Below are 25,356 nucleotides of genomic sequence, written 5' to 3' on the forward strand. Positions count from 1 at the left end.
ACCAAACCAAAGCACCCAAGTATTCGTTTTACAATTGTATTCCTTTGAACCCCTCTCCATCAAAAGATTGATACCCCTGGCACTAACCGTATCCAACAAGGCCCCAAGACGAAGAGTGAAGGGGCTAAAATCCCAATAAAGGCCATGGGTGCTGCAATGAGAGGTACAGCATTTGTACTCTCACCTTAGTAAATATCAGAAAGATCTGTCCATGAACACATGTCAGATGTGGATCTCAATCGCCGTCAGGGATCAGGGGTTGAGAGGGGACCACGCTCATACCGAAGCTACAGCTGTCCAACTGCTTGCCGTCCGTTGCGCTAATTAATAGGGATCTTCAATATATCTCCCTCTTTTCTCCCCTCCCTTTTTTTGTAATGTAGCTTTTTTTTTGGTCTCCATTTTTCTCATGCGTATGACGAAATTTGGAGAGCGAGCCGCCGGCTAGAACGTGCGCCCATAACAGGTTGAATCCTGCAAATGCTTTGCTTCTAGCCGAGTCATAGCGAAGCTTTCGGCATCGATAGATATACAGGGGTTGCTTTAACGTTTCTATGCCCAACCATCTTCAGTTCTAGTTATTGGAATAATCTGCCCAACACCACGCCTAAAAACATGGGTTCAGTGTATCCAGAGCGTATATTTTTCAATGAATGTAATCCGTAATATCAGCGATGTAATGCATTGTTACACTAATATGAAGGCGGACTTGCCTTTTTCAATTGAGAGTTCCCAAAGCTAGCACAAGTGTCAGAGACTCGAAAATTTTTTTTTTCCTTTTCTCTGTAGGAACATGTTCGTAAACAAAAATATTTGAGTTGTAGTATATCAAATAGTATATAACACATAGCTATTAAAAAATAAAAGAAAGAAATAGTCCGTAAGTAAGTATATATAAAAGAGAAGAATATTAATGAGAATTAGCGCTGAAAAATTCAAATTTCGCTTGTGCCTGTGAACCAAAACAGTCGTGAGTGTGCTTGATCAGTAATATTTACGTCATGAATGTGAATAAAGGCGCTTCAAAAGAAATGGGAGGGAAACCTTGACGGCAAGATAAGAATCACACAGGTAGAGTTAAGAAAATAAAGGGGAAAAGGAGAAGGTGGAAACAAAATCCCACAGACGAAAACCGAATCAACCCCGAACACGTCCTGAAACCCCATCCCAACAAAACACAACGAAAGGGAAATTGGTTAAATCATAAAGGCATCCTCAAAAGATCTCCAGATCCTCAAACTCCACAACCAGCCCGTCGGGTCCCGCGTCGTCGTCCATGGAACGATTTACGATTCCACTCCCGCCAGCCACAGCCCCTTGCCCTTGCTCCGGAGTCCCACCCTGGACGAAGCGATTCCCATTCCTCGTTTCCCAGACGCTATTGCTTATCGAAAAATTTGATGGACGACTAGCATATACGCCAACATGGACACTCTTGTCCTCAACACCCCAAAAGAACCAGGTGACCTCGCGAAGCTTTCGCCAGGTATCACTCAACGCACCAGGCGTGCATGCATAAGGGGAGACGGCTGAAGGCAGCTGGTACCAGACCCAGAGTGAGTGGCCGACGCGCTCGAGCTTTATCCGCAGCGAGTTGATTGTTGTGGGTTGGTTAGCGGGTGCCAATGGTGATAGACACCAATCTGCACCATCCGACGTAGCGCTCACTGAGGAAGCATTGACGGTTCCGGAGGAAAACTCCAGACCGGCCTTTACCCATTTGCAGGGAGTGTGCCGGGTTGGCTGCGGGTATGGAGGTGGTGCCGTTTGCTCTCGAGGTAGTTGGGCTGAGGGGATGACGTGTGTGTTATGAGTAATATTATCATTAACATTATTACGGCCAATATTTGAGGGTGGCAGTGCTTGTTGGGACGGTGCTGGGCCAGCGAATATAACCAGGCCGCCCTGATCCCATTCCATCTCCCAATCCGCCGTGACTGTCACTTCCGCAATAACGAATGGTTGCAACAGCGATGTGAACAAGATGGGAGCTGTCGAGGTGTCGCGGTCCGGCGGTTTGCGCCATAAATCAGTGTTAGGTGCTGCAGCCAGAGTAAAATAGTCCATGCGCTCCGGGCAGGAAAAATTTGGCGGCAGGTTCAGTGCCGTAAAACATGATCTGTCGGGGGGCATTGTTATAAACCCAATTGCAATTGTATTCACAGAATTGATTTTTTATATCAAAGCGTCAATTCCCGACATGTAATTTGCTCTTTTTACTTTCCCAGAGGCCTTGACCTGTTTAATTTTAATATCGACTTGCCTGACAGGAGTTCTCCGGCTTCTCGAAGTGAAGCTCTGTTGCTCGAGTTGGGGGCACTGCTGGACCAGCGGAATGGCCAGTTGTCGTCGAGAACAGCGACCTTAGCGTCGCTACCTCCCCAGAGGGGAAATTGCAGTACGGTACGGGGTATCAACAACAGTAACTCAGGGCTCGGAAAGTTCTGTTCTGTGCGTGTGTTGGTAGGGCGAGTTGCTGCGCTATCCAATCGGTGTGGAGCACCCTTGGAGCTACACAACAGTTTTTTTGAACAGGCTCAAAGCAGCTGCAATCACAACCGAGGAAGAGAGCAATAGCCGGCTTGAGGAAAGATCTAGGGAGCCGAACTCCTCTAATAGCTCAATCCAACGTGAGAAATGTATGAGATGTCAGCCTCGAGCCGCGTGACGCACTTTGGTTCTGGCGGGAGTACGAGTTGAGCTGACACAAATCCACACAGAAATCAAGAGTCAAGCAAATCCAGCGAGCGGAATGGCCAACTATGTTTTCAACGATTGGGGAAAATTAATGTGCCATAAACGACAGTTTTGCAGGTATGTGAATATATATATTGAGTATAGAGGGTAATAATTAAAGATTTGAAGAAAGTCATAGACCAAGCATTTCATAATTAATGGATTAAATAATTATTAGGTGGCGGATTAACTGCTCCGTTGCTGTATAAAACCCGAATATCTCAACAAAATGGAATCCAGGAGGCGCGCCAGTGGTGGAGATGATGAACTCCGGTCCAGCTGGCCTGGTCAGACGGTGGCGCTTGCTTCACGAAGCAGGGAACGAGCGACAGAAATGAAGCAACAACAAGAGAGTGAAACAGAACTGGAAGAAGGCGAAACAATACAACTATATCCTCGTCATTCCCGTAGCTGGATGGCAAAGACTGAAAAAGAATGAAGATGAAAACAGATTGGGAGTATGCGAAGAAACGAGCTGATGAAGGGGGGCAACCCAGGTATATACGAATTTTATTAGCTATTGGGAACAAGGGTTTCTGTTCCTCTCCAGCTCCATAGCACAGTTTTTGCCCACATCCAAAGAAACCCCCAATGCGTGCTCTGACAGCTATCCCTGGCATGGCAGGCACAACAATAGCCTGCATGCATAATGCACTGGCCCCAGCTTCCGTCTCCGATGACGGCCACATTGATGGCTTCCCGCGGACCTGACTCTGTCCACTCCGATCCCAGCAACCTGGTTGAGAACAGAATTCGCGGACGCCCCATTCGCAATTCGAGGGGAAAACATATATATGTGTGTGTGTGTGTGTTTGCGCGCGCGCAAGTGCGAGGAATTCCGGAGGACATGTTGCTTGTTGCCCAAAAATATAAAAAATCAAAAAGTCAAAAAGTCAAGAATTTCGGAAAATCAAAATAGCGGTACTGTCGCAAAATCTATTCTGATTACCCTCCCTGTATTCTAATGGATCTAGTTTGGGACACAGGAGCCATGCATGGAAGCTAGAACAGGGAGATCATTCCAGGCCTTGAAATATGCGGTTTCAGCGGTTAACAGGCCTGCATCTGCATGGATTAGTAGGTCGCCGATTTTTGCTGCTTTTGATAGCCCACTATTATTTTTGCCACACAGCGTATCATTTGGCCTCCGACGGTTTCCTTTCATTGAATTTCAGCTGCATTTGGATCCCGGGTCCTCCGAAGCGGAAAATGATATGAATACTTGGATTTTATCCCAGAGTTGGTACGCCGCAGCGGGCGAGTTTTGATACCTGCATTCGACTGTGGGGGCGCGGGAAATTCACGATAGAGCAAAGCCCATATGGATGGTATATCTCCGACCCGGGGAAATCCAAATAGAGAAAATGAAAATGGAAGGAGTATCGAAACCCAGCCTTCCAGAAGCCAAACCCATATTTTTCGGTCCAGAGGCGCGCAGATCCCATGGACAGATCAGAAGATCAAAGAATGATGCGCCACGGTAGAACTTGTGCGCAGGACATGAATGACGTTTCACCTCCTGTCTTAACACTCAGCTTCTACAATTTTATGTAACTCTCGCGCTCTCTCAACACAATTTTTCTGAGGCTACAGTGTCTAAACAGGGTCCGCCTGTGACGTGCAGGGTCAGTAAGAACTCATCGACGAATCAATCGCTTCAAGAATGTTTATAATTGTCCACAAACTCTTGCGCGCCGTTTCAATATTCCCACTGAGCTTGCTTGCCAGCACAGCTGAGCCTCAGCAGACAAGATTGTCTGTACAATCGACGCCGCACGCCATGATATTATTAGCGTTTTGGTTCGAGGTACAACAGCTCAATCCCAAAGCCTAATAATAACCATTCAGCATAGTCGCTCTTACATTCGCCCCCCGCAGGCCCGTTACTGAATGTGTTGTATGCCATTGACAATTAAACGATCTACATTACCACGAAGATGATCCGCAATTATTCCATTACTAACACTAGACCGATCTAGCTGAGGATCGTCCATGAGTAGTCGTTTTGGCCGGAATTCCTGGAGGAAAATCCATGTCGGCTGTCAGAGAAGAATCAGGACTCCCTTCGCATCCGTACCCTTTGATAGTAATCATTACCTCTGCATCCTGTACGACTAACACTTGATTATCCTGCAGTGGACAACAGGGAAGGATTTTTGATGATGACCCCACTTGTGCTTCCACTTGATGCCTTTCAGACAGCATATGCCCCATCAGGAAGTCCAAGAAGCGATAGCTCCGTTGTGGATGCGTTTGGCAGGCAGGTGACTGTTAACTGACAGAGTGGGTGCTCAAGCAATGACCGATGTGGGACATACATGATAGGCCGGCGGCAACTCCTGAGTAGAGAGGGACCAGACTCAGCTCCAGGTTCAACGTCGCGAGACCAAATGTAGATGAAAAACGAGCTCAGATAGGTCCGGGTTGCTATCGAGTATTTTGGGCCTGGCGAGTATCGGAGCCGTCCCTAACACGTCGCTGTCTAGGTAGTGAGGAGAGGAATTCCCGGATAACTAGGCCTGCAACCCGTCATTTGGCCAATGCCAGCTCGCGGCGTTCTTCCGAGAGACAAAGAGACAAAGAAGAGAAGCCAACTGAATCTGAGCTGGCGACACTTGAGTAAAAAAGCGGGCTTCTTTTAAAGTGCATTCATTTGAGAGGAAACTCCGCAAAGTGTTGTAGTCGGCAACGCTTGTTGAATCAGGTATTCCATTCCTTCGTCTGGGGAGTGAGTATGGCTTCGAAATTTTGCCAACTGGGCGGTTTCAAGAGTAACAAAATAATTTGAAATACATTTCGGCCTCAATTCTGTTGGGAGCAACATGACATAACAAAGAATTCGAAGCCTCCATCAATGTAATAACTACAAAATGAAGGAGATAAGTTGCAGAATGACTTTTCCCAGCAAGTCATGCGAGAGAAACCGAACGAAGCCATATGATTTAGTGGTTTGCAGCATCGTGTAAAGAATTTCCAATACCGGTCATAGAATTATAGGGCAACGACTAACAAACAAAATGCCTGGAACTTAGCCAACACTGTGATCGTGGTTTCCGGTGATTTGTGCATTGCAGCCCTCAGTCGCAAACCTTCAGCCCAGAACATTTTGGACAGGGCCAGCTGAGAGGAGTAGAACTGCGGTTAATACTGCAGGGCTAAGACTTCTCTTCGCCAAAATTCCATAGTTAGTTTCTAAAATAATATGAGTTAAACATGTTTGGCATAGTTAAATATATATCTATTCCCGTCAACCCAATGTGGTATCTGGCGGCTAGAGTTAGGGCGGGAAATAAATGGAAAACTTGAGCCGCGCTAAGCCACAACGGAAAATGCTTGAGCTCATCATGCGGCTTGTCCATATCATGCTTCTCCCTTCATCCTTCCTCTAGAAACCACACAGCTTCGTTCTGGGGTCATTTTATCTTCAGAAACAGCTGGCGGGAGAAGGCGAACGTATTTTAAGCTGGCAGCAATTCCCGTGGCAAGATGGTCTGTACGAAGTGCCAAAGGAAGCTCAAGAAAACCGAGCTTGCCACTCCAGCTGTCACACGAAAGAGTGATATATATTATGGCTCTCCGAGCATCACCGTTGGTGGCGGTGGAGGTGCGAAGAGTAAATCATCTGCAACCCTAGGAAAAACTGGGATATCAAAAGTATGTCATTTCAATTTATTCCATGTTTCCACGACTATCATCCCAGCCCTCACCCTGAAGGGATTGCCTGGAATTTGACTGGGTGGCCACATTCAACGCTTTACTCGTATCTACGCAAGTACATCGTAGGGGTTCAGCGTGGCTGAATTGATTGCGTGTTGGATTAGCCAGCATTCCAACATCGGCTTGTGCAGATGCCTCAGCCCTACCGATGGCCTCCCTTCCCACATCATATCCCTCTCAGGGTGGCACAGCAACGTGGTGCGAAAGCCCTGACATTCACAATCATGGCGAATCGCATACGCAACTAAGAATCGTTTATCGGTTGATACATTCAGCCCTCCTTTTTTTTTTTAAAAAAAAAAAAAAAAAAAACCTGAAGGCATCCACTAACTTCTCAGCAACAGAATAAACTCCTTAGCAGCAAGGCCAAAAACCCATACGCCGCCTACTCGAGTGCGTGCGAGTCGTGCAAAACTAAGACAGAGCAGGGCAGGAAATTCTGCCAACGATGCGCTTATACGAAGAACGGTATGTTTCCCCAATCTTTCTTGTTTCCCGTTGGTTGAAATGATGATAGTTCATTAATCAAACTCGTTGTAGCCTGCGCAATGTGCGGCAAAAGCCTAGCCGCCGCGGGTAAAAACTCGAAGGACCAGCCCGTCGTTCAGGCGCAGAAATTCAATTGTAAATGAGCGAAATCTGTGGCCACATTTCTCATTTAATGGCTAGTTTGTGTTCTTACCTCTGTCTGCTCTTATATCTATCTCTCACGTGGCTATGGAGAAGAGCATGTGTATGTCTGATATACCAAATTTTCGGCGAAGAATGTTTCTCTTTTGGTTTGGAAGATGCTATGAGGAAGGAATTTCCCGGCGATAAATTCTCCCTTTGGATTTACGTATTCTTATTTGCCCTGGGTTTAGGGTCGGAGGTAGGGTGGTGCGCGGCGTTTCTAATGGGAAGCTTGGGATATGATTCCTGAAAGATCGTTATGACATGTTAGTTAAATACATTCTATCAACTTTCCAAAAGTAGTGAATAATCTGGGAAACAATTCACTGATGGAGATACCTTATAAGGATAGGAGGAGGGTTCTTAGCGAATCAATCCCCCACCCAAAAATAGGAAAGATGTACAACTTTGTTAAACGTCAAATTCCATGAATCTAGTAATTGTACAGACACAAATGAGAGAAGGGAATCTTAGAGGAAGAAAGAAAAGCTCCAAAAATCAACCTGATCCAATTCTTTACCAGAGCTTAGTCCATACAACATTGCAGTATACAGGGGGGGAATTATACAAGAAATCCACGGGGCCAATTCAAATCACAACTTCACCTACAAAACAGCCTCCTCCCTTCCCAAAAGTCATCTCTCCTCCAGCATATTCTTAATCGAACTCCAATACACCGGCAGCACATACTTTTGAATCTCATCCTTGGCCAGCCACTTGAAATCGACAACGCCCAGAGTATTTTTCAACAGGTTTGCCTGGCCGGCCATGATTCTCCCCTTAAGGAAGAATATTTTTTCGCCGCGAAATTCAGTCCCCGCTTCTGGATCACGTTTCGGTTTGCGGAGGTTGTAGACGTAGTGGCCGATCGGGTGGTAGCCAACCATCCAGGTATTCATGTTAGGACCTGCGGAGTCCAAGAGCGCACGTTCCGCTCCCTGTATTGATGTAAATGATATTACGTGGTTAGCTTGGAAAATCTATTGATATCGCCCGGGGAAAGGTTGAGGCAGGAATTGCGATATTTGCTGCCTTGAAACAAGCAGCCACAACGCAGAGGACATAAAATGGGAATTTAAAAAAAAAAGGAAACGAAGAATTAGAACGAACCATTCTCAAACTCTCCTTCTCCTGCAACTTCACACTCGGAAACATCCAGAATACCTTCTCCCCATTCTTGACCTGCACCAACAAATACAACGTCCGATGCAACAGCCGATCCAAGCTTCTATGATCCCCTTTCTCATCCGCCTCCGTAACCCTCGGAAGCGGCCGCGGAACTTCGTCTCTTTTTCCCTCCTTTTCATCCGTATCGGTAACAGCTCGTCCCTCCGCGTCCTTCACTAGTGCATTGATCTGGTGCTCCGGCTCCGACTCCACGGAGCCAACAAGCAACTCGTCGTTCCATGCCTCACTCGAATACGCATTGTACCGCCCGATATCTCTTGAGGGCGTCAGCCGCTCTTTGATCTTGCGCTTCCAATCGACGTCTGCGGGTGTGTCACGCTTGAAATAAAAGTATTTCGTAAAGGGCAGTGCAAGACGGTCGTTTAGACGGCGTTGGTAGAAGTAGAACGCTTTCTCGAATGAGGTGAGCTCGCGTGTTAGCCGGGGCGGGCGGGAGAGGACGATTCCGGCTTTTATGTCGTATTTGGGTGTTAGGGTGGGCGAATTACTTGTGGTATCTGATGGTGTGGTCTGAGGTGTCGCTGGAGCTTGAGCTGCGGACTCAGCAGCAGTGGCATATCCGCGGCGGCTGAGCGTTTCTTGACAGCTTCTGCACACAGCAGGATCAAATGTTGACGGTCCTGAAACAAATTAGTATCTGTTCCCAGACAACTCAGGTTCCCCTTTGTAGATGGGAAAGAAACAATATCACATACTCAACAGCGTTGCAAAACGCCTGGCACCATTGGCTCCCGCAGACATCTCACAACCAACAATGTAGACAGCAATTGCTCGTTGCTGTGTGGCCTGGCCTGCGTCCTGTCCTGACCTGCCTACTGAGCCTGCAAAAAAAAAAGTCTCCAGCAAAACGTTCCTTGAACTCAAGTGCTGGCACGCTAGATAAATTGTGGCTTAATCTCCACACGTGACGTAACTAATTTTTGCACATAAAATTTTCTGTGCCCGTGTGAAACATCTTCTCCTCATCTACAAAATATGGCACGAATCCTTATCATCAATTGCGTCGTTTTACTCCTCCACAGCTATTTGATCATTTAGCAGTGCCTAGAGAAAGATATTCCGTCATTGCGGTCAATTTTCGCTAGCGGTACCTTCGTCTTCTAAGGTGTACGGTTAGATAGCTACTGCATACAAAAATATGCCCTCCAGAACCAATGTATTCGGGATACATCGGTTCTTCTATTCACTTCCCCGATAATAATTTAAATGTTGCATTCAAACATTTGTGTCATGCTTTAAAATGATCTAAACTCCTTGTGCAAATCGTTTTGAGTCGTGTCTCGCGAATTGGGCTCCCTTCTCTTAAAAAGATTAATTCAAGTCACATATTTCTTCCAGTGTCCCAAAAACTCGAAGTTTGTTTCCGTAAGAATCCCAAAAATCATCGGAAAATGGAGGAATTAGTCTTGAATTTTGTCTCTTCCGTTGACTCACGGCCTTCTCTCGAAGTTTTCGGAAAGGTGAATTGGAATCCAGAGATAGCAGCTGGCTTTTGAGAGTACCGTTTTCGCCATCAGCAGGTTGTTCGGAAAAGAGGGAGCGAATACGACAGACTTCGCTCTCTGTCCTCCAATCCACTGGTGCTTGTTTTGGCGTTGATTTATCCTTCCTAATCGGCGGTCTATTAAAAATTGACATCACCGACGTCGATGAGGAGAAGCTCTTGGAATCACTGCAATCTGGCTCATCTACGTCTATGAGTTTTTCACCTTTATTTTCAATGCGTTTTCTTATGCTTGAAGTTGTCTTCAGAGGCGTCCTTGGCCAACTATCAAGAACAATGGACTCAGTAATCGGAGGCGAGGAAGGGCTGGAAATAGTTCCTTCTCCCAACAACTCCGCAGCCAGCCTGATCAGAACCTTTGCTGTGAGCAAGCTATCGTAACCTGCTTCGTGGAGTGGCTTTTCGTCAACATATTTATCATGTTCTGGATCGAGAACTAAATTGCACGCGGTTAGAAGATGCAATTCTCCATATGGGCTGTGTTAACTTACGTATTCTTGGAGTCCTCCTCTGCTCCAGTTTGTCGTTAATTTCTGTCAGGGACGACGAGGGTGTCATTGATGAACAATTGTGCGTTGCCATATATTTCGTGTCAATAACGAGGGGAAATAAAGCATGGATAGCGTTCTTGAAATCTTCGATGCGATCCGGAAGGTCCCCAATGAAGCATTTGTAAAAGTTAATGAGGTCAGTGAACAAGTTATGCCCAACCAACACAGGCTGCCTTGATTTTAATTTCAACTGTAAGTCGTCAGAGTACCTCAACAAGGCGCTCGTGCTCGTGTTAACTGGAGCGGAATTAGAGATACAGCTAAGAAAGACCCTTGGGTCCATTGCAGAGAGGCCACCTCCAACCATGCCCTCAACAACCCAACGAAACCCCGTTTTTTGGATAACCCGCTCTCGAAGAGCTCGTGATTTATCAACACGTATGCTCTCCTCACGCTGTTTGTCGTATGGAATGATTTGTACGAATGTTTGTCGACCGATTGAGACGAGCGAAGGATACTCTACCCGAACCAGCTGATGTACCAAGCGTTTTTGGTAACTGTTTAGACTGAACCTCCAGCTTCCTAATGGGCTTTCTGTGTTTCCATTTTCTAGGGGACAAGGTTCCGGGATGTTGAGGTAGTCTTCCTTATCCTTTCAGCCGTTAGCGATGACTTTCGAATGAATAGAACGATCATCTCCTTACTCCTGTCTCGTTAATCCAAGCGTCAATAAGACGGCGAACCTGGGTTAAAAAGGCTTGGGATTCTGGGTCCATGTCTTTGGGGTTGACATCCATAAGTTTTGCGATACTATGCTCACTCTCTGCTAATTTCGCCATTGCTTGTTTTTCCTCGAGGCGCGACAGATATGGCAGCCCCTCTACAAACGGTGCTTCCATTCGGAATCCGTTTTTCATCAAAAACTGGACAGCTTTGTTTATTCAGTAAAACCTCATTGGTGGTGGAACAGTAAAATTTGCCAGTTGATATGGGGATACAAACCACGGCTTTGATACGACCATCGTCTTTCAACCCCTAATTTTTCGTCAAGCACGGGATTCAAGTGGAGGTTATAAGGCCGTAACACATAGGTTCCTATTATTCCTGTTTAGCATCAAACCCAAAGTTTTGTCAACCGCGCACGATCACTCTGACCAGTCTCCGTGTCCTCCCTTGCAAAGGTCAAGCCAATTTGCAACACCTGATAGGTCTCAGCTGCATATTTAACTTCCTCGTATCTTGCCTGAAGAGTTTGTTTCTCTCCCCACAGATCGCTTCCGGGATTAGGGCCAGACTGTCTTGCGACGATTCCGGAAAACTCTAGGTCTAGGGCAACGAAAGTGGACTCGGCCAGGTCATTTAGTAGTCTAGGTAGATGCTGGCTAAACGATTGCTTTGTCACATCCATATTTGATAAACACGCAGGTTCAGATATGGAAAATTGAGCAAATGGGACACAGAAAGTCAGGGAGAGTTGAGTTCCTTAGGGCTCACTCATGGACTAAAAGGAATGAGAAACCCAGGGAAATGAAAGAGATTGAATGAAGAAATGGATGGAAATGGAAGCCAGTTTAGAACATGTCAGTCTGTGTGCAGCACCCAGGAGATAAGCAACACAAACAAGAGATGAGGGTTTTCCTCTTCCTATGTAAGAGGGGTTGTGATGATTTGGTATTGTCGCTGGTTAAGAAGTCGCCCAGCAGTGTGACCTCAGTTTCCCATCAGATCTAGCAGGAAGTGATAAAAATCCTTTTGTCTGCACCACAATTGCAGGCGATCTTGGGCAGGAGACAATGGATTTGAATTCTCTTGTTGTAGTAACTTAAAGACTAAAGATGCAGGCGCCAGGCGTGGATAAGTTACAGGGACAATTGTCCCAAATGTGTGTAGCTTCAGTCAAGCCGCCCTTTCCAGAGAGCTCCCTACCATTGGGCTTCTCTGCTCTCTTCAAAGTTCAAACCACACGGTCTCTTGGTGATCGACTAGGTCAGTCGTACAGACGGTGAGCGAGAGCGAATGGGAAAATCTAGTCTCGCAGTGTTTGCTCACACCTCTCCCAAGCAAGCTCCTCCTGCGCAGACCAGATACCCATCCAGATCAGAGGAAGTTGTGATATTGAAGTGCTTTACCGCTAGGCTAAACGGTGAATTCTCTATTTAGCACAGCTTTTAAGTTCAATTCTCTTTCACGCCTTGAAGTCTTAACAGAAACAGAACTTGACAACTGGTGACTGAGAACTCTGAGTTCAATCTGAGTTTCATCAAGACAAATGCATGAACAACTCAACAAATATTAGAGTTGGGAAATTTCCGAAATAGAATAAATTAGATAGATCTCTTTCACATATAAATTTGGCAAAGATTAGACCAGAAGTGGTAGAGTGAAGAGAGGGGATAGGAAGCTCCCCATTCTGCAAGAATAACTCCCGCCAAACCATCCAACTCGGTCAAATTGAAGGATTATGAGAGGTGTCAAAGTCTTTTGAGTGAGGGTATTTGGTCGCCTAAATCGAAGAATTGGATTCGCTTAGTGGTTCGTGGTTTTCAAGTACCTCAGATGCACTACGACAGATAGATTGAATGATTGAATTTTTGTTCCCTATGACGGGGATCTCGTGATCCACATTTAGACCGAGGATGCTGAGGCTCGGCCAGCCCAAGCAGGAGTTCTGCTCTGCAAGTCAACAAGGATTATTGCTAACTTGCTATGTCTGACTGAAGTTGAATCTTCTCATAACATTTCGACCCCGACAACCCGAAGTCTTGCATGATGGCAGAGAACAGCGTACATCACGCTTCGACGCCGCCACGATTGATGTCCTCCTCAGTCTCCTCCCTCAGCTCCTCCCTCTCCCTCTCATCCTCCAAACAAATATCTCAGGTTTACAAACAGTCCTCGGAGCTATTTCTCACGCGCCGATTACAAGAAGCGTTATCAGTTGTTGAACCCATCATCACTCCACCTTTGTCACATGATAATCAAGAGGACGGCCTTGCTCCAATTGCTACAGCCTCGAGTAATCTTCAAAAAAAGGTTTGGACCCTGTACATCTCCATTCTGAATGCCATTGTCGAACTCGGCGCCGAAGAGGGGATAAAACAATTTGGTAAAAATGAATGGAAAACTTTGGCTTCCAAAGCCCGCGATGGTGAGCTCTGGAACATCGTCTCCCAGGTAGGATACGGAGGCAGGGATGGCTGCATAGATGCGGATGTCGTTTATAACATGTGAGTTCCGATCAAGGATGCAGGGAGGCTTAATATTTTATCTTGAACAGCGCTGACATGTCATTCGCCATTACCGTTCAGCGCCACTCTGCTCCTTACCCATGCACCATCGCAGAAGCTCAATCAGCAGCGCCTCGAACATTACCTATCCTCCTCCAGCCAACCTAACCTTGACGTCGCAGCTCACGTGGAGAGCTCACCGCCCAGGAAACGAAAATATGGAGCATCGCATGCGAATGGGACAGATACGCCAAGGGACCTGTCGGCGCGGATCCGGATATTAGAGCTCTTCACCCTGCATGTCCTCCCTCGGAACGACGAATGGGACTACGCTAAGGAGTTCATCAGCCTGTCTGAGATTCTGGACGATGAGCGGAAAGACGTCTTCCTGCAAACGTTGGAGAATCTACGAGAGGAAAGAAAGCAAGGTGAGCTACAGGCTGCAGAGCTCCAGCGCGAGAAGGAGGCGGAATTCGAACGCCAGCGACAAGAGGCGGCAAAGAAGAAACTACCTACAGGGAAAAAGCCAGCCACGGAGAAATCGCGTGTCGCAAAAATAACGAACGTCCATCGAAGAATGGGCAGCGAAGTCGACTACGGAATCGAGAATGAACTTCCAAATGCCGGCACTCCTTCGGGCAAAAGTCGAAATCCCAAACCTGCAAGAAAGGCCGTTAAGGCAGCTTCAGCCTCAGCGACCGAAGCGTCGAAACAATCGAACCAGGCCATGGGGCGAATGCGCATGTTTGCCAGTTTACTGGTTGCGCTACTCAGGAACATGCGTCGCTACATGTCTGCGAATCCGCTATCCTTTTTGCGTGCGCTCCTTATTGTTTTCGGTGTCCTCATCGCGCTTAGACGCGCAGATGTCCGAAACCGGCTCCGCAGAACCATGCATTCTGGATGGCAGAAAATTCGTGGCACTGTAGGCATGGGCGTTAAGGTTAGTTACATATAGCAAAGGGCATGATGTACTGTACATAGGTATTTTGTTTATAGGTCTATATATATTTTTCCCCCCCGGTACGGCCATATTGAGTTCGGTGTATATAAGGAGATGGGTTCGTTGTTCATCATTTACCTGTTCTATTCCTTTGCATTTCTTTGGTTCATAATCTCCCCATAGCCGTTTTCGTGGTCTGCTTTTTTTTTTTTTTTTGTACATAGGCTATAATCTCTATGGTGATATCCAAATTGCTGAAGACCGGATACACGAATTACAAATATTACCCAATCTCAGTAAACTTACCAACCACCTTTTCACCGCGCTCAACATCATTCTCAATAACATCAGCACAATCATGCAGGGTTTCTTGCATATCCTCACTCGTTCCACCCGCACCGGTACTCACACTGAAATCCCCCCTCTCACAACCAGCTCCCAGCCCACCTCCTTCTCCTGGCACCCTTTTCTCCTTTTCTCTCCAGTCCCCCACACTCCTTTCCCCCCACCTTTTAAAGAAATATACCATGAAATGAGCACAGACGATCTGCTCCAACGTATACAAGATAACAGGTACGGTTAACTTAGCGACAAGACGCAGATTTACCATGGGGTACATGGCGTAGACCATGGGAATTCCAAAACCGGCGGACTTCGCCGGACCACAGAAGCAAATGGCTATGGTTTCGAGCGGCGGGGTTCGCTTGATGAGGCGGGCGAGGAATGCTTGCAGGAGCGAATGGAGTTTGGCTTTTTTCGATATAATTACCGTTGTGACGGAGGGCTTCGCAGTTGCGGGCCTTGCTTGTGGAATGACCGCGGAAGGGGGATATGCGATTACCAGGCTGAGACCAGTGAGGCAGGTGTAAAATAATATGTTAAACAGCGTGATGAATGCGACTGTTTCGTGGCTCAGCGATTGGAAGGCACCGGTTGCGAAGCTAGTCGAGAAGCTGGACCTATAAGTAGAGAATAAGTAGAGAAGAGAAATTAGAACAAAGGAAACCTTAGAAATGGCACATTTGGTTTGCTTAAAGGGTTACATTCCGTGCTTCAAATGCTTGCCGTGATCCACGAAGAGTCGGAAGGCATTCAAAGGAAACCCACCAAACAATGACAATCAAGCATACACTGCTCCACTTCACCAAATAAAAAGTCTTCATCACCCAGACCGTCTTCTCCGCCCACTTCCACCGAATAAGTTGGCCAACCACCAACGGCAGGAAAGCACTCAACCCTAACTGCTTAAACACACTCCTATATATCCCTTGTAAATCACCATTCGACTCCTTCCACACGCCAAATGCCCGAGACTCGGGCATTAATGTCACAGCCCAGCCAGGCGCGATGAACGGAGCAATGATATTCGCAATAAATACCTCGACCAACGCCGCCGCTTCATCTCCACCCGCAGCCCGAGTCATCACCACATTAGACACAATGGTGGTCGGCAGGCATGCCAATATGATATACCCGGCCAACACGTGCCTATCAATCTTTTCCGCATGGTCCGTGGTGTCTACCAAACGCACCAGTCCGGTCATTATGGCCGGGATTACCAGAAACGAGATACCCTGAGTCTTGAGATGCAGGCGGAAATTCAGCAGGTGCTGGAGCAGTTTGTCACTAGGGATAGAGAGACCGCTTATCAGGAAAATCAGAGCCACCGCCCCATACAGGATAGTGTATTCCGATCTAATGATGCCACCATGCTTGCCCACCTCTGGAAAGTAGTATGCGAGGGCACAGCCAATATTTAAGCCGATCAGGAGCCACTGGCGGAGAACAAATTTGAAAATAGTGGTACAAAGGGAGCTTTTCTCTTCCCTCGGGGGTGTAGGAGAAATGGATTGGGGTCCCATTGGCTGGACTATTTCAGAATATGTACGCCTCTCCGTTCTGCTTTCTATAACTATAGAAAGTTGTCTTCTCTCACAGAACAACCACCGCTTGCCAGGAGGATACGATGTGCCTGTATACGCCCTTTTCGGCAGACTGGACTCACGGAAAGGACATCCATAGGAAGTGGAGCAGAAGAGAGGGTAGACAGCTCTTTCCTCTCTCGTCGGATGCTAGGAAAGAGAAAAATACAAAAATAGAAACAAGAATTTGAGCTTGTGGAAGGTGGGTACTTTAGACCAGTCACGCATTAAGCAGCGACTAGCGAGGGACAATCAGAAGTCGATAGATGTGCTGGATATTTGGCATTGACCCTAACCTCCAAATCCCGTCCCCTGCATTATCGAGAGCAGTTGAGAGCATCATAAATCTAGTATGGAGACAAGTGGAAAGGTTGAAGATTGGTGGAGCAATTTAAGGTTTCCGGTCCCCAGCATCGTTGACTTGGCAAAGGCGTTGATATTTTTCATAACGAGCATTCGGTCAGGGTTGTTTATATCACTCTGCCAAACGGGGCGGGTCGAGTTGAGGATGATTTCCCCCCCTCCTGTCCTCCATTTCTCCGTGCCGCTCATTATTCACAATGTGTTAAAACGGTAGGGATCAGGGCTTGAAAACAACTAACTACGGGATGTGGGCCAAAATTTTTCGTTTGCCTCACCCTACTCACTCAGATATACTAATATTTCTCTGTCCCTATGTGTCTATTCAGTAGGCGATCTGAAGACCATTGGTGATTATCTGATTAGATTGTCTCCCCTAGTTAGCTACCTAGTTACAGTTAGACTAGATCATTGGTCACTCCATCTAGTTAACCCGAGACGCTGATGAGAGACACCATTCCATCACGCCGTAGCCCCGGATACCTCCTAATCAGATTCAAAAGCGTGAAGCTGTGTGTAGCTAAAGATATCAACGTAGTCCTTTTCACCCGCCTGGCTTTTCTGAAGAGGCTCAACAATGAATATCTGAGCCAACATTGTGCAACCAAAGGATCCGACCTCGGCATCCTTGAGATTAGTCATCCAGCTCGGCAAAAGGCGCAGCGCGAAAACCGAAAAACGTCACGCTCACGAGTTTCCCGCGAGTGCCCCGAGATTACCCGCTTTCGGCAAATGCCCCGCAAAAAGAAGCCATGCTGCCCGCACTAAACCCCATCGGTCAAACAGCTGACAAGAAGACCCTAAGCCGATGTCTGGGGATTGATGAAATCCTTCCCTGGAGACCCCTTTTTTTGTGTTTTTGTGTTTTTAGTTGGCTGCCTGTTTGAAAGCATGTGAAAGAGGAGCGAGCAGCTGAATCAACAGCTGGTCGTCTCTTTATGTATCATCCATGGACCATCCTACAAGACGGGTTAATGTTTCAAATGTCATTTCTGGGGGTATTACTGAGGGGCGTTTGTTTTCACATGTCTTTTCTGATCCCAACCTAAATTTCTGGAATGATTCGAATCAGGTGAGTGAGATCTGGGAACGGTCATGCAGGTCCAGCTTCGCGCCGCCATTTCAAATGCCTGGGAGCTGCGACTTTTAGTTCGGCAGGACCTCGGGACTGATGAGAGCCCTGAGATCGCCACGACCATGGCTTTCAACAGCCTCTGTGTAGGAACAACTGGCAAGGAACTTGATAGATCCGTCATGGAGACAACTGATTCAAAAAGGAAAGGAAACTCCAGGTACTTGTATGTACTAGTAGTTTATAGCCCTGCTGTCGGGTGTTTAAGATAAGGGTTGTTTCGCCCTTCCGTCCTTCCGCTCGTCCATGGGCCCCTCACAGCGAAATACTCTCGCTTCCCGGTTGTTCAAGGCTATGTATTTTCCCTATACAAGATACTTTCGGGAGTATTGAAACAGAAAAAAAAAGTAGGGCTTACCCTTGTATTGCATCATTATTGGCCCCATCAATTGGATCTCCGTTTCCAAAAATTCCCGTCCTCGATATTTTTATGTGCTTGTTTCCGCACAACTCCTGTTCCTTGAAAAATCTTTATTGTGCCTATTCCAAAATATAATAAAAATAAAAAATATCTTCCCTCGGCTTCTCTCATTTTTGACTTTCACCTGGGATTACGTTTTTCCCTCCTTTCCCTTTTGTCAATTGTATCGCCTAAACATTGAGATTGGAAACGACAGGGTTCGAAGATAACAGTTCGCGGACTTTGAAACCGGCGCAATTCCTGCTTGACCTCTCTTCTCCTTCTCTCCCTCTAAACTCCTTCACATCATAGTAACATGTCTGAAAAGAATGCAAACAGTCAAAATGGGAAGAAGCCCACCTCGGTGGCCACCAATTTAATTGGTTAGTTTGATAACCCCCTCTATCCAAATGCTAGCCTGGAGCATTGCTATGACTGACTAAGAGTATAGCGGGTGGTACGGCTGGAATGATGGAAGCGCTCGTGTGCCATCCTCTAGGTACGGGATTTTCCCCTCTTTTTTTTTTTTTTGGTCCGAGTCAAAGCTCCAAAATATAGGGTGTGCTGGGCACGGGCTCAATTTTCTTATGGTTTAGATACTGTTAAGGTCCGAATGCAACTGTCAAAAAGAGCGCGGGCACCAGGGGTGAGTTCTTCTATACTGAAAACCACAAGTGCGGTTTTGAGACTGATGGAGTACGGGTGTAGGTAAAAGCTCGTGGATTCATTGCGACTGGGCGGGAAATCGTAAGGAGGGAGACAGCTCTCGGTTTATACAAGGGTCTCGGTGCTGTTTTGAGCGGAATAGTACCGAAGATGGCCATTCGATTCACATCGTATGGGTGGTATAAACAAGCGCTCACTAATAAAGAAACTGGGAAGCTTTCTGGCTCCGCGAACATGCTTGGTACGTTAGATCAAGAGGAGCGTTTGATATGAGGATTTCTGCGTTTGCCCAGTTCAGCATGGCTTACAATTTATCTCTGAATTTAGCTGGTCTTGCCGCTGGGGTCACAGAAGCTGTCGCAGTCGTCACGCCCATGGAAGTGATCAAGATTCGTCTCCAGGCACAACAACACAGCCTAGCTGATCCTCTGGACACCCCCAAATACCGCAGTGCGCCACACGCTCTCCTCACCGTTGTCAGGGAAGAGGGTTTCGGCGCTCTCTACCGCGGTGTTTCCCTCACGGCCCTCCGACAAGGCACCAACCAAGCCGCCAACTTCACTGCATACTCCGAACTGAAGGCGCTCCTTCAAAGATGGCAGCCCCAATATTCAGGGAAGGAGCTCCCCAGTTACCAGACCATGGTTATTGGATTGATTTCCGGAGCTATGGGTCCCTTCTCGAACGCGCCCATTGACACGATAAAAACCCGTCTGCAGAAAACTCCAGCTGAGCCCGGCCAAACGGCTATTTCACGCATTACGTCCATTTCGACCGAGATGTTCAAGCACGAGGGCGCCAGGGCGTTCTATAAGGGTATCACGCCTCGTGTCATGCGTGTGGCACCGGGCCAGGCGGTAACCTTTACCGTGTACGAGTTTATCAAGGAGCGCCTCGAGCGGTCGCGCTGGTCAATTGTGGGCGGGAATAAGTATAATGAGTAACTTTAACGCTTTGTAGCTTGTTGTCACCTGTAGTTTGTCTGCACTGGGAATCGAGGAATATCACCCCGAGGTTGACAGCAAGTCGCTGCGGTGGAAGTTACGCTTTTGGCCCTGACTTAGCATGTATGTGGTGATTGGCTGCATTATTTCTTTTTATTTTTATCTGCGTGTATAAACTCGCCTTTTGGTTTCCTTCGGTGTCACCTACCATCTGTCGCTTGGGATGTCCAATTTATGTTGTGGATATTAGCGATATTGTTGTTTTTCTGCGTGGTTACATTTCCTTTATATTTTTCTCTCGTTTCCCCCTTTCTTTCCCTGTTTGCTTTTTTCTGGAGCTATACAAATTTCATTCCTGGATTGATAGACTTGTGGCATTGTTTATTTAGGCCGCAGCTTATATTTCTCGAGGCCGATGTACATTTGTGAGATGCGAAATGTTACTTTCATATTACCGATTCTCTGGGATCAAGCCTATCATAGGTTTCTAGCTATTTTTAGTCCATGTAAAGAAGCTGGAAAAGTGCTATAGGACATCATCAGGGTTCAAATCTCCACTGTGAAAATACAGCAACGGGTCTCGTAGCGAAGAACATATCCAGCCATCTCAGTAGAGAAATCTATAATTGTTAAATATCTCGAAATAACAAAACAATAAATAACCATGCCAGTACATAAATTCGGGATGGTTATAGGATTGAAGTCGAGTTCCGTGGCACAGAGATAGATACATTTATTTACTAGGTAGTTGGGGGCGCTGAGGCTGGGTTTAAATATTTAGTTGACCAGCTCGTTTCATCCCTTCCGGTACAACAAAACTACATCGAACACAAATTACAAGACAGCCTTCCGAGATTATAAGCGGTTACAAACATGCAGTCCGGAATATCAGGTATATATCCTCCCCTCTACATTTCATTATTCCCGCTCTCCAAAAGGAAAAAAACCCAAATGCTGATGGGCCAATAACTATCCCCTCATCCCCGCAGTCTCCCCTGAGCTACATAAAGCCTTTGATGCCTTCATCGCAACCCCCTCCCACTTCTGTCTCCCCGTAACAATATCCTCCGAGAGTCTTGTCCCTCTGGACCCTATCGCTTTCCCTCCCCCAACTACTGATGATGACACCAAATTTTTCAACTCCCTACCCCTCCTTGCCCCGCACATCCAACCCAAAACCCCAATCTACCTCATCCTCCGCCGCACCATCGTCTCCAACACCCTCATAGCCGTGACGTATATCCCATCGACATCTCCCGTGCGTGCAAAGACTCTATTTGCTAGCACGCGCGCAACTCTCGTCCGCGAGCTTGGCAGCGAGAAATTCGATAGCACCATCTTTGCGGCGGATGCGGAGGAGGTTCTGGATGCTACGGTTTGGAAGGAGAGGGATGCGGATAGAAATGCGGCAACCGGAGGTGCTGCGGAAGATGGCGAAGCGGAGAGTAGGAGGGATGATTTGATGGGGAAGGAGGAGAGGGAGTTAAATGAGGTTAGGAGGCAGGAGGAGCAGGCGAGGAGTATGGCCAGAAGGAGGGATGTGGGGATTGGAGGAACCATTGGACGTGGGAATGGGGAAGGGGAGAGTGAACTGCACATTGGAATTGGAGATGGGGTGAAAGAGGCCTTGCAGCGGGAGCGGGCTAATGGCTCAGTTATTCGGCTGGTGAGTTTGTGTGTGCTCTTTGCGCCCGTGAGGGGTTTTACCACTTCTTGGAGTCGAGATATGATGAGTTGGAAATTGCTTGTCATACGCTAATCTAATGTGTGCCTTGTGCTATCATATCTAGACTATTGACGTGGCAACCGAGACTCTCACTCTAATTTCCACCGAGTTGGATGTCGAACCTGATTCTCTTGCAAGCTTGATCTCAGATTCGAAAGCCCAGTACACGTTTTACCACTATCCGGACCCCAAAGCTGTGATCTTCATATACACATGCCCATCTAGCTCTGTAATCAAAGAGCGCCTGTTACATGCCAGCTCGCGGAATGACGTGGTGAAACTTGCCGGTTTGCAGGGCCTAGAAGTTGCGCACAAGGTATCTAAGACGCTTTATACTCCGTATGAAAGAAAAGTATTCCTTTGATGTGCAAGTAGCTAACTCTAAGGTTTTGCGGAGTAGATTGAGGCATCGGAGCCCACAGACATCACGCCTGGAAGTCTTGCTGAACTAGTGAATCCACGAAAGGATGAAGCGCGAAAGGCATTTGCGAGGCCAAAGAGGCCCGGACGGTGAGCTGTGGTGTTTTGCCGTTTTCCAGGACTGGTCTAGGCTGGCCTGATCACCGGTCCAAGGTATGGTTCCAATTTCAAGAATCACTGGGGCATTGCTAAGGTCAAAATGTCTCCGCTCTTCATTGATTTCCGGAATCCCTTATATATCGTACCCATTTGCGCATTCTCTATAAATCCAAGACCATTTTGGTAGTTGTAAATCCCATACCCTGAACGCCATCGCAAGCTCTATATTTCGTGGCGACTCATAACCCATAAACAAAACGCGTAGTCACTGCATTAATTATGCACCTTTTTTTCCCTTCATGCCCATCCTTACTGCGCCTCTCACGCGCCTCATCACCACTCTATCCGTTCCCCACAAGAAATAATCAGTTTCATCATTTCCTGTCAAAACCGAGCACACATGACAAAGAGATGTCGCATCAAGATACCCCCGCACGATGCTGTTTCCGTTGGAAGAACAAATCCGTCCTAGAGCTACCCAAATTGATAATCTTTGGGCACCCATCACGATCCTTCTCCAAGCGAGTACACTCGAAGCAATAAAATGCGTCACTGATGCCTTCGCCACCACACACGATGCACTTATTTTGATAGTTTCCGAACGAGCACTCGTCGCAAATACGTACGAGAGTGGTAGGTCGCACGTAGGAGTCGCAGACGGGGCATTTGCCGTCACATTTGTCGCAGAGGCGGCCGATGGCGATACCGGTCTGCTTGCGGCACATTACGAGATCGGGGTGGTGACGGGACATGGTTGTGGCGGTGGTTGTTTAGGATGTGGGACGTTCTGGGCTTCTCGTCGAGGGGGCGGGCGTGCCAAATTATGAATGGCTTCTATTGCTAATTACAAGAAACAGCTGCTTCTCGTGCTTTCACAGGATTTGGGAGGAGTGTGGGTTTCTTCTCGGTTTTGTTCTGAATCGACGTAGTTTGATGGAAATTGCTCATAGCCAGCAGAACACACAATTTGACACTATTCGCTGGTTAGACTGCAGCAGATATTTGATAGGGTTGTGTTTCAGATACAATTAAACAGAACAAATCATCCGGGTTTGTTCTTGAATAAATATGTTGAGATACTCAAAGAACCTCAAGAGCTTGCGAGATGCTTGAGGAGATTTGTAATCTTAAGGGTATATTACGCTATACTCGATTAGCTCTGGTTCCCAAAGTTTCCATCCAGGCCTCCATTGTGAGGTATATCCGCATATCAATAACTTAGCCCACGTTTAGACAAAATCTTCATTGCTTTTGGTCCTTTTTTCTTAGTGAACCTGTCTATTTTATTTGAGATCCATCCGACATTCCGCTAGTTATACCGAACAGCTTAATGATGGCGGACGGGTAAGTAACTCTCTCCAGCGACACGGCCCAGGGAGCTAACATGGTAATTTTTGTCCCAGAACCATCGCATCGGCCGTCGCACTTCCCGAACAGGAAGAAAGTCCGGATAGCAGTCTAAAGCGCCGCCAGTCCCCGGCTGATGATAATAAGAACAAGCGTCGCCGGTTGAGCGAAAATAACAACCAACCTGAATCCGGGGAGAACAAACCGTCCTCCCTCGCAGCCACGACATCTAAGACCATCAACAATGCCACAGACCAGAGGGAATCCCGACGGAAAAATGGTGCAGCAGAGGAGCGCAAGCGTGGTCAAAGATTGTTTGGCGCGCTGCTGGGTACACTCTCACAGAGCTCACCTACAGCAGCACAGAAACGTCGCGCCGATATCGAGAAGAAACAGCAGGCAAAGCTCCGCACGCAAGAGGAAGAATACAATGAACTGACACGGAGGAAGCAAGAAGATCTCTTGGCAATGCGGAGGAAGCAACAGAGAATTTATGATGCGCAATCGGTATGTTGGTAGCTCCAGCTGACCCGGCAGTCGTTGGAGTTAAATTATCACATAGATTAATTTTTTTTTTGGTCTCTTTAGATGCGTCTTCGACACTCGAACCAGCTAGCTATGGCCCATTTCCTCAAAACAACAGCCGAACCGGTCCTCGTACGTATACAAAGCTATCTAAACAGACCCATGGTGTACCTAAATTCTGCTGACACTTAACAATTAGTACTATAAGCCGTGGGAACTTCGACCCGAGGAGGAAAATAGAATTAAGAAGCAAATCGAAGATTGCAAAGTGGCCATTGCAAGGGAGGTTGAGGATTTTGAAGCTAAAAATCCACCATCGCCATCCCGTCCTGTCCCAGAACGAGATGATGATCAGGCAACCGCTGCAGATGAAATAAGCTCAGCCGCCCTTCCAGGGACTTACGCAATTTCTGATTCTCAGGACACAGTACAAAAGTTCGATACGGTGGGTGCTGACACTAATAGTAATCACAACCCTCCTCAACATGAGCATAAGGCTGAGCCAACCACGACTACTGAAACTGAATCCCTCAAACCTCCCCTTCCCTCCACTGCCCCGGCTACATCTGATCTTCCCACTGTTTCTGATGCTACTAACGAAACCTCCACATCTCCTTCTAAAACTCACAATGACCACCCATCCACAGCTGGTGCTAGCCACCATCAGAAGTCAACTGAAGATGATTCTGGAGAAGTCATACTTGAAGATAAGGAGGATACTGTTATATATTAGAATCAATCTGCTTCGACTTTCTCCGGCAGCGTATCCGTTCAATCTTCAACTTTTCGCCTTGTTCCCCATCCAGCCCCTTGTTTCTCCCTAATTTCTCTCCTTCAGCTCGTCTCTACTCCCATCATCTGATAAAATGAGCAGCTTGGACCCCTCAATTACACCCCTATATTCCCCAGTTGCGCCTCCGCCCCTTTCTGTTCCAATTTACCTTTTTTTATTTCCAGTCATTAAACGCGCAGTGTTACGCCCATTATTTCTGCCCACCCAAGGATACTTCCTAAATATATATCAGAGCGAGTGTTTGCGAACGGCTTATTTTTAGCGCAGATTTGCTAGGGTAAGCCTTAGTGTATGGTGTGATGTAAATCGAAGACTATGTGAGCAGGAGGGTGAAATGGTGACCGAATTTCTTGAAAACCCTTCTTCCCTTTCTTCCTTTCTTTCCTTGGAACATGGGGTTGGAATGAATGAATGGTTTTATATTTTTATACACATTCCCCAGCTACGGTTTATGTTGATAGGTGATTTTCGGTGAGCCATATGGAATCGCTTTCACTCTCCCTATATCGGACGAGGGCAGATGATTCAAGCACACAATCTAACG

General features: G+C 47.0%; 11 protein-coding genes across 11 annotated transcripts; 6 read left to right on the forward strand and 5 right to left on the reverse strand.

The window, feature by feature from the left end:
- Positions 1-1,215: 1,215 nt before the first annotated feature.
- HCBG_07424 (uncharacterized protein) lies at positions 1,216-2,391 on the reverse strand (the record flags this gene model as incomplete). The annotated part of the gene is made up of 1 exon (XM_045434473.1): positions 1,216-2,391. The coding sequence occupies one exon, from the start codon at positions 2,131-2,133 to the stop codon at positions 1,216-1,218; it is 918 nt and encodes a 305-aa protein (XP_045284680.1).
- A 2,507-nt stretch (positions 2,392-4,898) lies between these two features.
- On the forward strand, positions 4,899-5,359 carry HCBG_07425 (uncharacterized protein; the record flags this gene model as incomplete). Its single annotated transcript, XM_045434474.1, has 2 exons — positions 4,899-5,000; positions 5,084-5,359. 2 exons carry the CDS (start codon positions 4,899-4,901, stop codon positions 5,357-5,359), a joined length of 378 nt encoding a protein of 125 aa, XP_045284681.1.
- Positions 5,360-6,222: 863 nt separating this feature from the next.
- HCBG_07426 (cript family protein) lies at positions 6,223-7,085 on the forward strand (the record flags this gene model as incomplete). The annotated part of the gene is made up of 3 exons (XM_045434475.1): positions 6,223-6,390; positions 6,798-6,921; positions 6,994-7,085. 3 exons carry the CDS (start codon positions 6,223-6,225, stop codon positions 7,083-7,085), a joined length of 384 nt encoding a protein of 127 aa, XP_045284682.1.
- Positions 7,086-7,760: 675 nt separating this feature from the next.
- Positions 7,761-9,054, reverse strand: HCBG_07427 (50S ribosomal protein L30; the record flags this gene model as incomplete). Its single annotated transcript, XM_045434476.1, has 3 exons — positions 7,761-8,063; positions 8,236-8,933; positions 9,009-9,054. 3 exons carry the CDS (start codon positions 9,052-9,054, stop codon positions 7,761-7,763), a joined length of 1,047 nt encoding a protein of 348 aa, XP_045284683.1.
- A 570-nt stretch (positions 9,055-9,624) lies between these two features.
- Positions 9,625-11,716, reverse strand: HCBG_07428 (uncharacterized protein; the record flags this gene model as incomplete). Its single annotated transcript, XM_045434477.1, has 3 exons — positions 9,625-10,253; positions 10,309-10,960; positions 11,429-11,716. The coding sequence occupies 3 exons, from the start codon at positions 11,714-11,716 to the stop codon at positions 9,625-9,627; spliced, it is 1,569 nt and encodes a 522-aa protein (XP_045284684.1).
- Positions 11,717-13,001: 1,285 nt separating this feature from the next.
- HCBG_07429 (peroxin 26) lies at positions 13,002-14,493 on the forward strand (the record flags this gene model as incomplete). Its single annotated transcript, XM_045434478.1, has 2 exons — positions 13,002-13,535; positions 13,617-14,493. The coding sequence occupies 2 exons, from the start codon at positions 13,078-13,080 to the stop codon at positions 14,491-14,493; spliced, it is 1,335 nt and encodes a 444-aa protein (XP_045284685.1).
- A 268-nt stretch (positions 14,494-14,761) lies between these two features.
- On the reverse strand, positions 14,762-16,340 carry HCBG_07430 (uncharacterized protein; the record flags this gene model as incomplete). Its single annotated transcript, XM_045434479.1, has 2 exons — positions 14,762-15,437; positions 15,586-16,340. The coding sequence occupies 2 exons, from the start codon at positions 16,338-16,340 to the stop codon at positions 14,762-14,764; spliced, it is 1,431 nt and encodes a 476-aa protein (XP_045284686.1).
- A 2,041-nt stretch (positions 16,341-18,381) lies between these two features.
- On the forward strand, positions 18,382-20,361 carry HCBG_07431 (tricarboxylate transporter, mitochondrial precursor; the record flags this gene model as incomplete). Its single annotated transcript, XM_045434480.1, has 5 exons — positions 18,382-18,675; positions 18,744-18,791; positions 18,889-18,938; positions 19,001-19,199; positions 19,286-20,361. The coding sequence occupies 5 exons, from the start codon at positions 18,609-18,611 to the stop codon at positions 19,900-19,902; spliced, it is 981 nt and encodes a 326-aa protein (XP_045284687.1).
- Positions 20,362-20,775: 414 nt separating this feature from the next.
- Positions 20,776-22,142, forward strand: HCBG_07432 (uncharacterized protein; the record flags this gene model as incomplete). Its single annotated transcript, XM_045434481.1, has 4 exons — positions 20,776-20,794; positions 20,892-21,568; positions 21,693-21,944; positions 22,029-22,142. The coding sequence occupies 4 exons, from the start codon at positions 20,776-20,778 to the stop codon at positions 22,140-22,142; spliced, it is 1,062 nt and encodes a 353-aa protein (XP_045284688.1).
- Positions 22,143-22,481: 339 nt separating this feature from the next.
- On the reverse strand, positions 22,482-22,946 carry HCBG_07433 (pre-mRNA-splicing factor; the record flags this gene model as incomplete). The annotated part of the gene is made up of 1 exon (XM_045434482.1): positions 22,482-22,946. The coding sequence occupies one exon, from the start codon at positions 22,897-22,899 to the stop codon at positions 22,567-22,569; it is 333 nt and encodes a 110-aa protein (XP_045284689.1).
- Positions 22,947-23,446: 500 nt separating this feature from the next.
- HCBG_07434 (pinin/SDK/memA domain-containing protein) lies at positions 23,447-25,031 on the forward strand (the record flags this gene model as incomplete). The annotated part of the gene is made up of 4 exons (XM_045434483.1): positions 23,447-23,491; positions 23,551-24,001; positions 24,083-24,151; positions 24,219-25,031. 4 exons carry the CDS (start codon positions 23,481-23,483, stop codon positions 24,750-24,752), a joined length of 1,065 nt encoding a protein of 354 aa, XP_045284690.1.
- Positions 25,032-25,356: the final 325 nt, after the last annotated feature.

This window comes from Histoplasma capsulatum (assembly GCF_000150115.1).
Source record: "Histoplasma capsulatum G186AR genomic scaffold supercont2.12, whole genome shotgun sequence".
NCBI lineage: Eukaryota > Fungi > Ascomycota > Eurotiomycetes > Onygenales > Ajellomycetaceae > Histoplasma > Histoplasma capsulatum.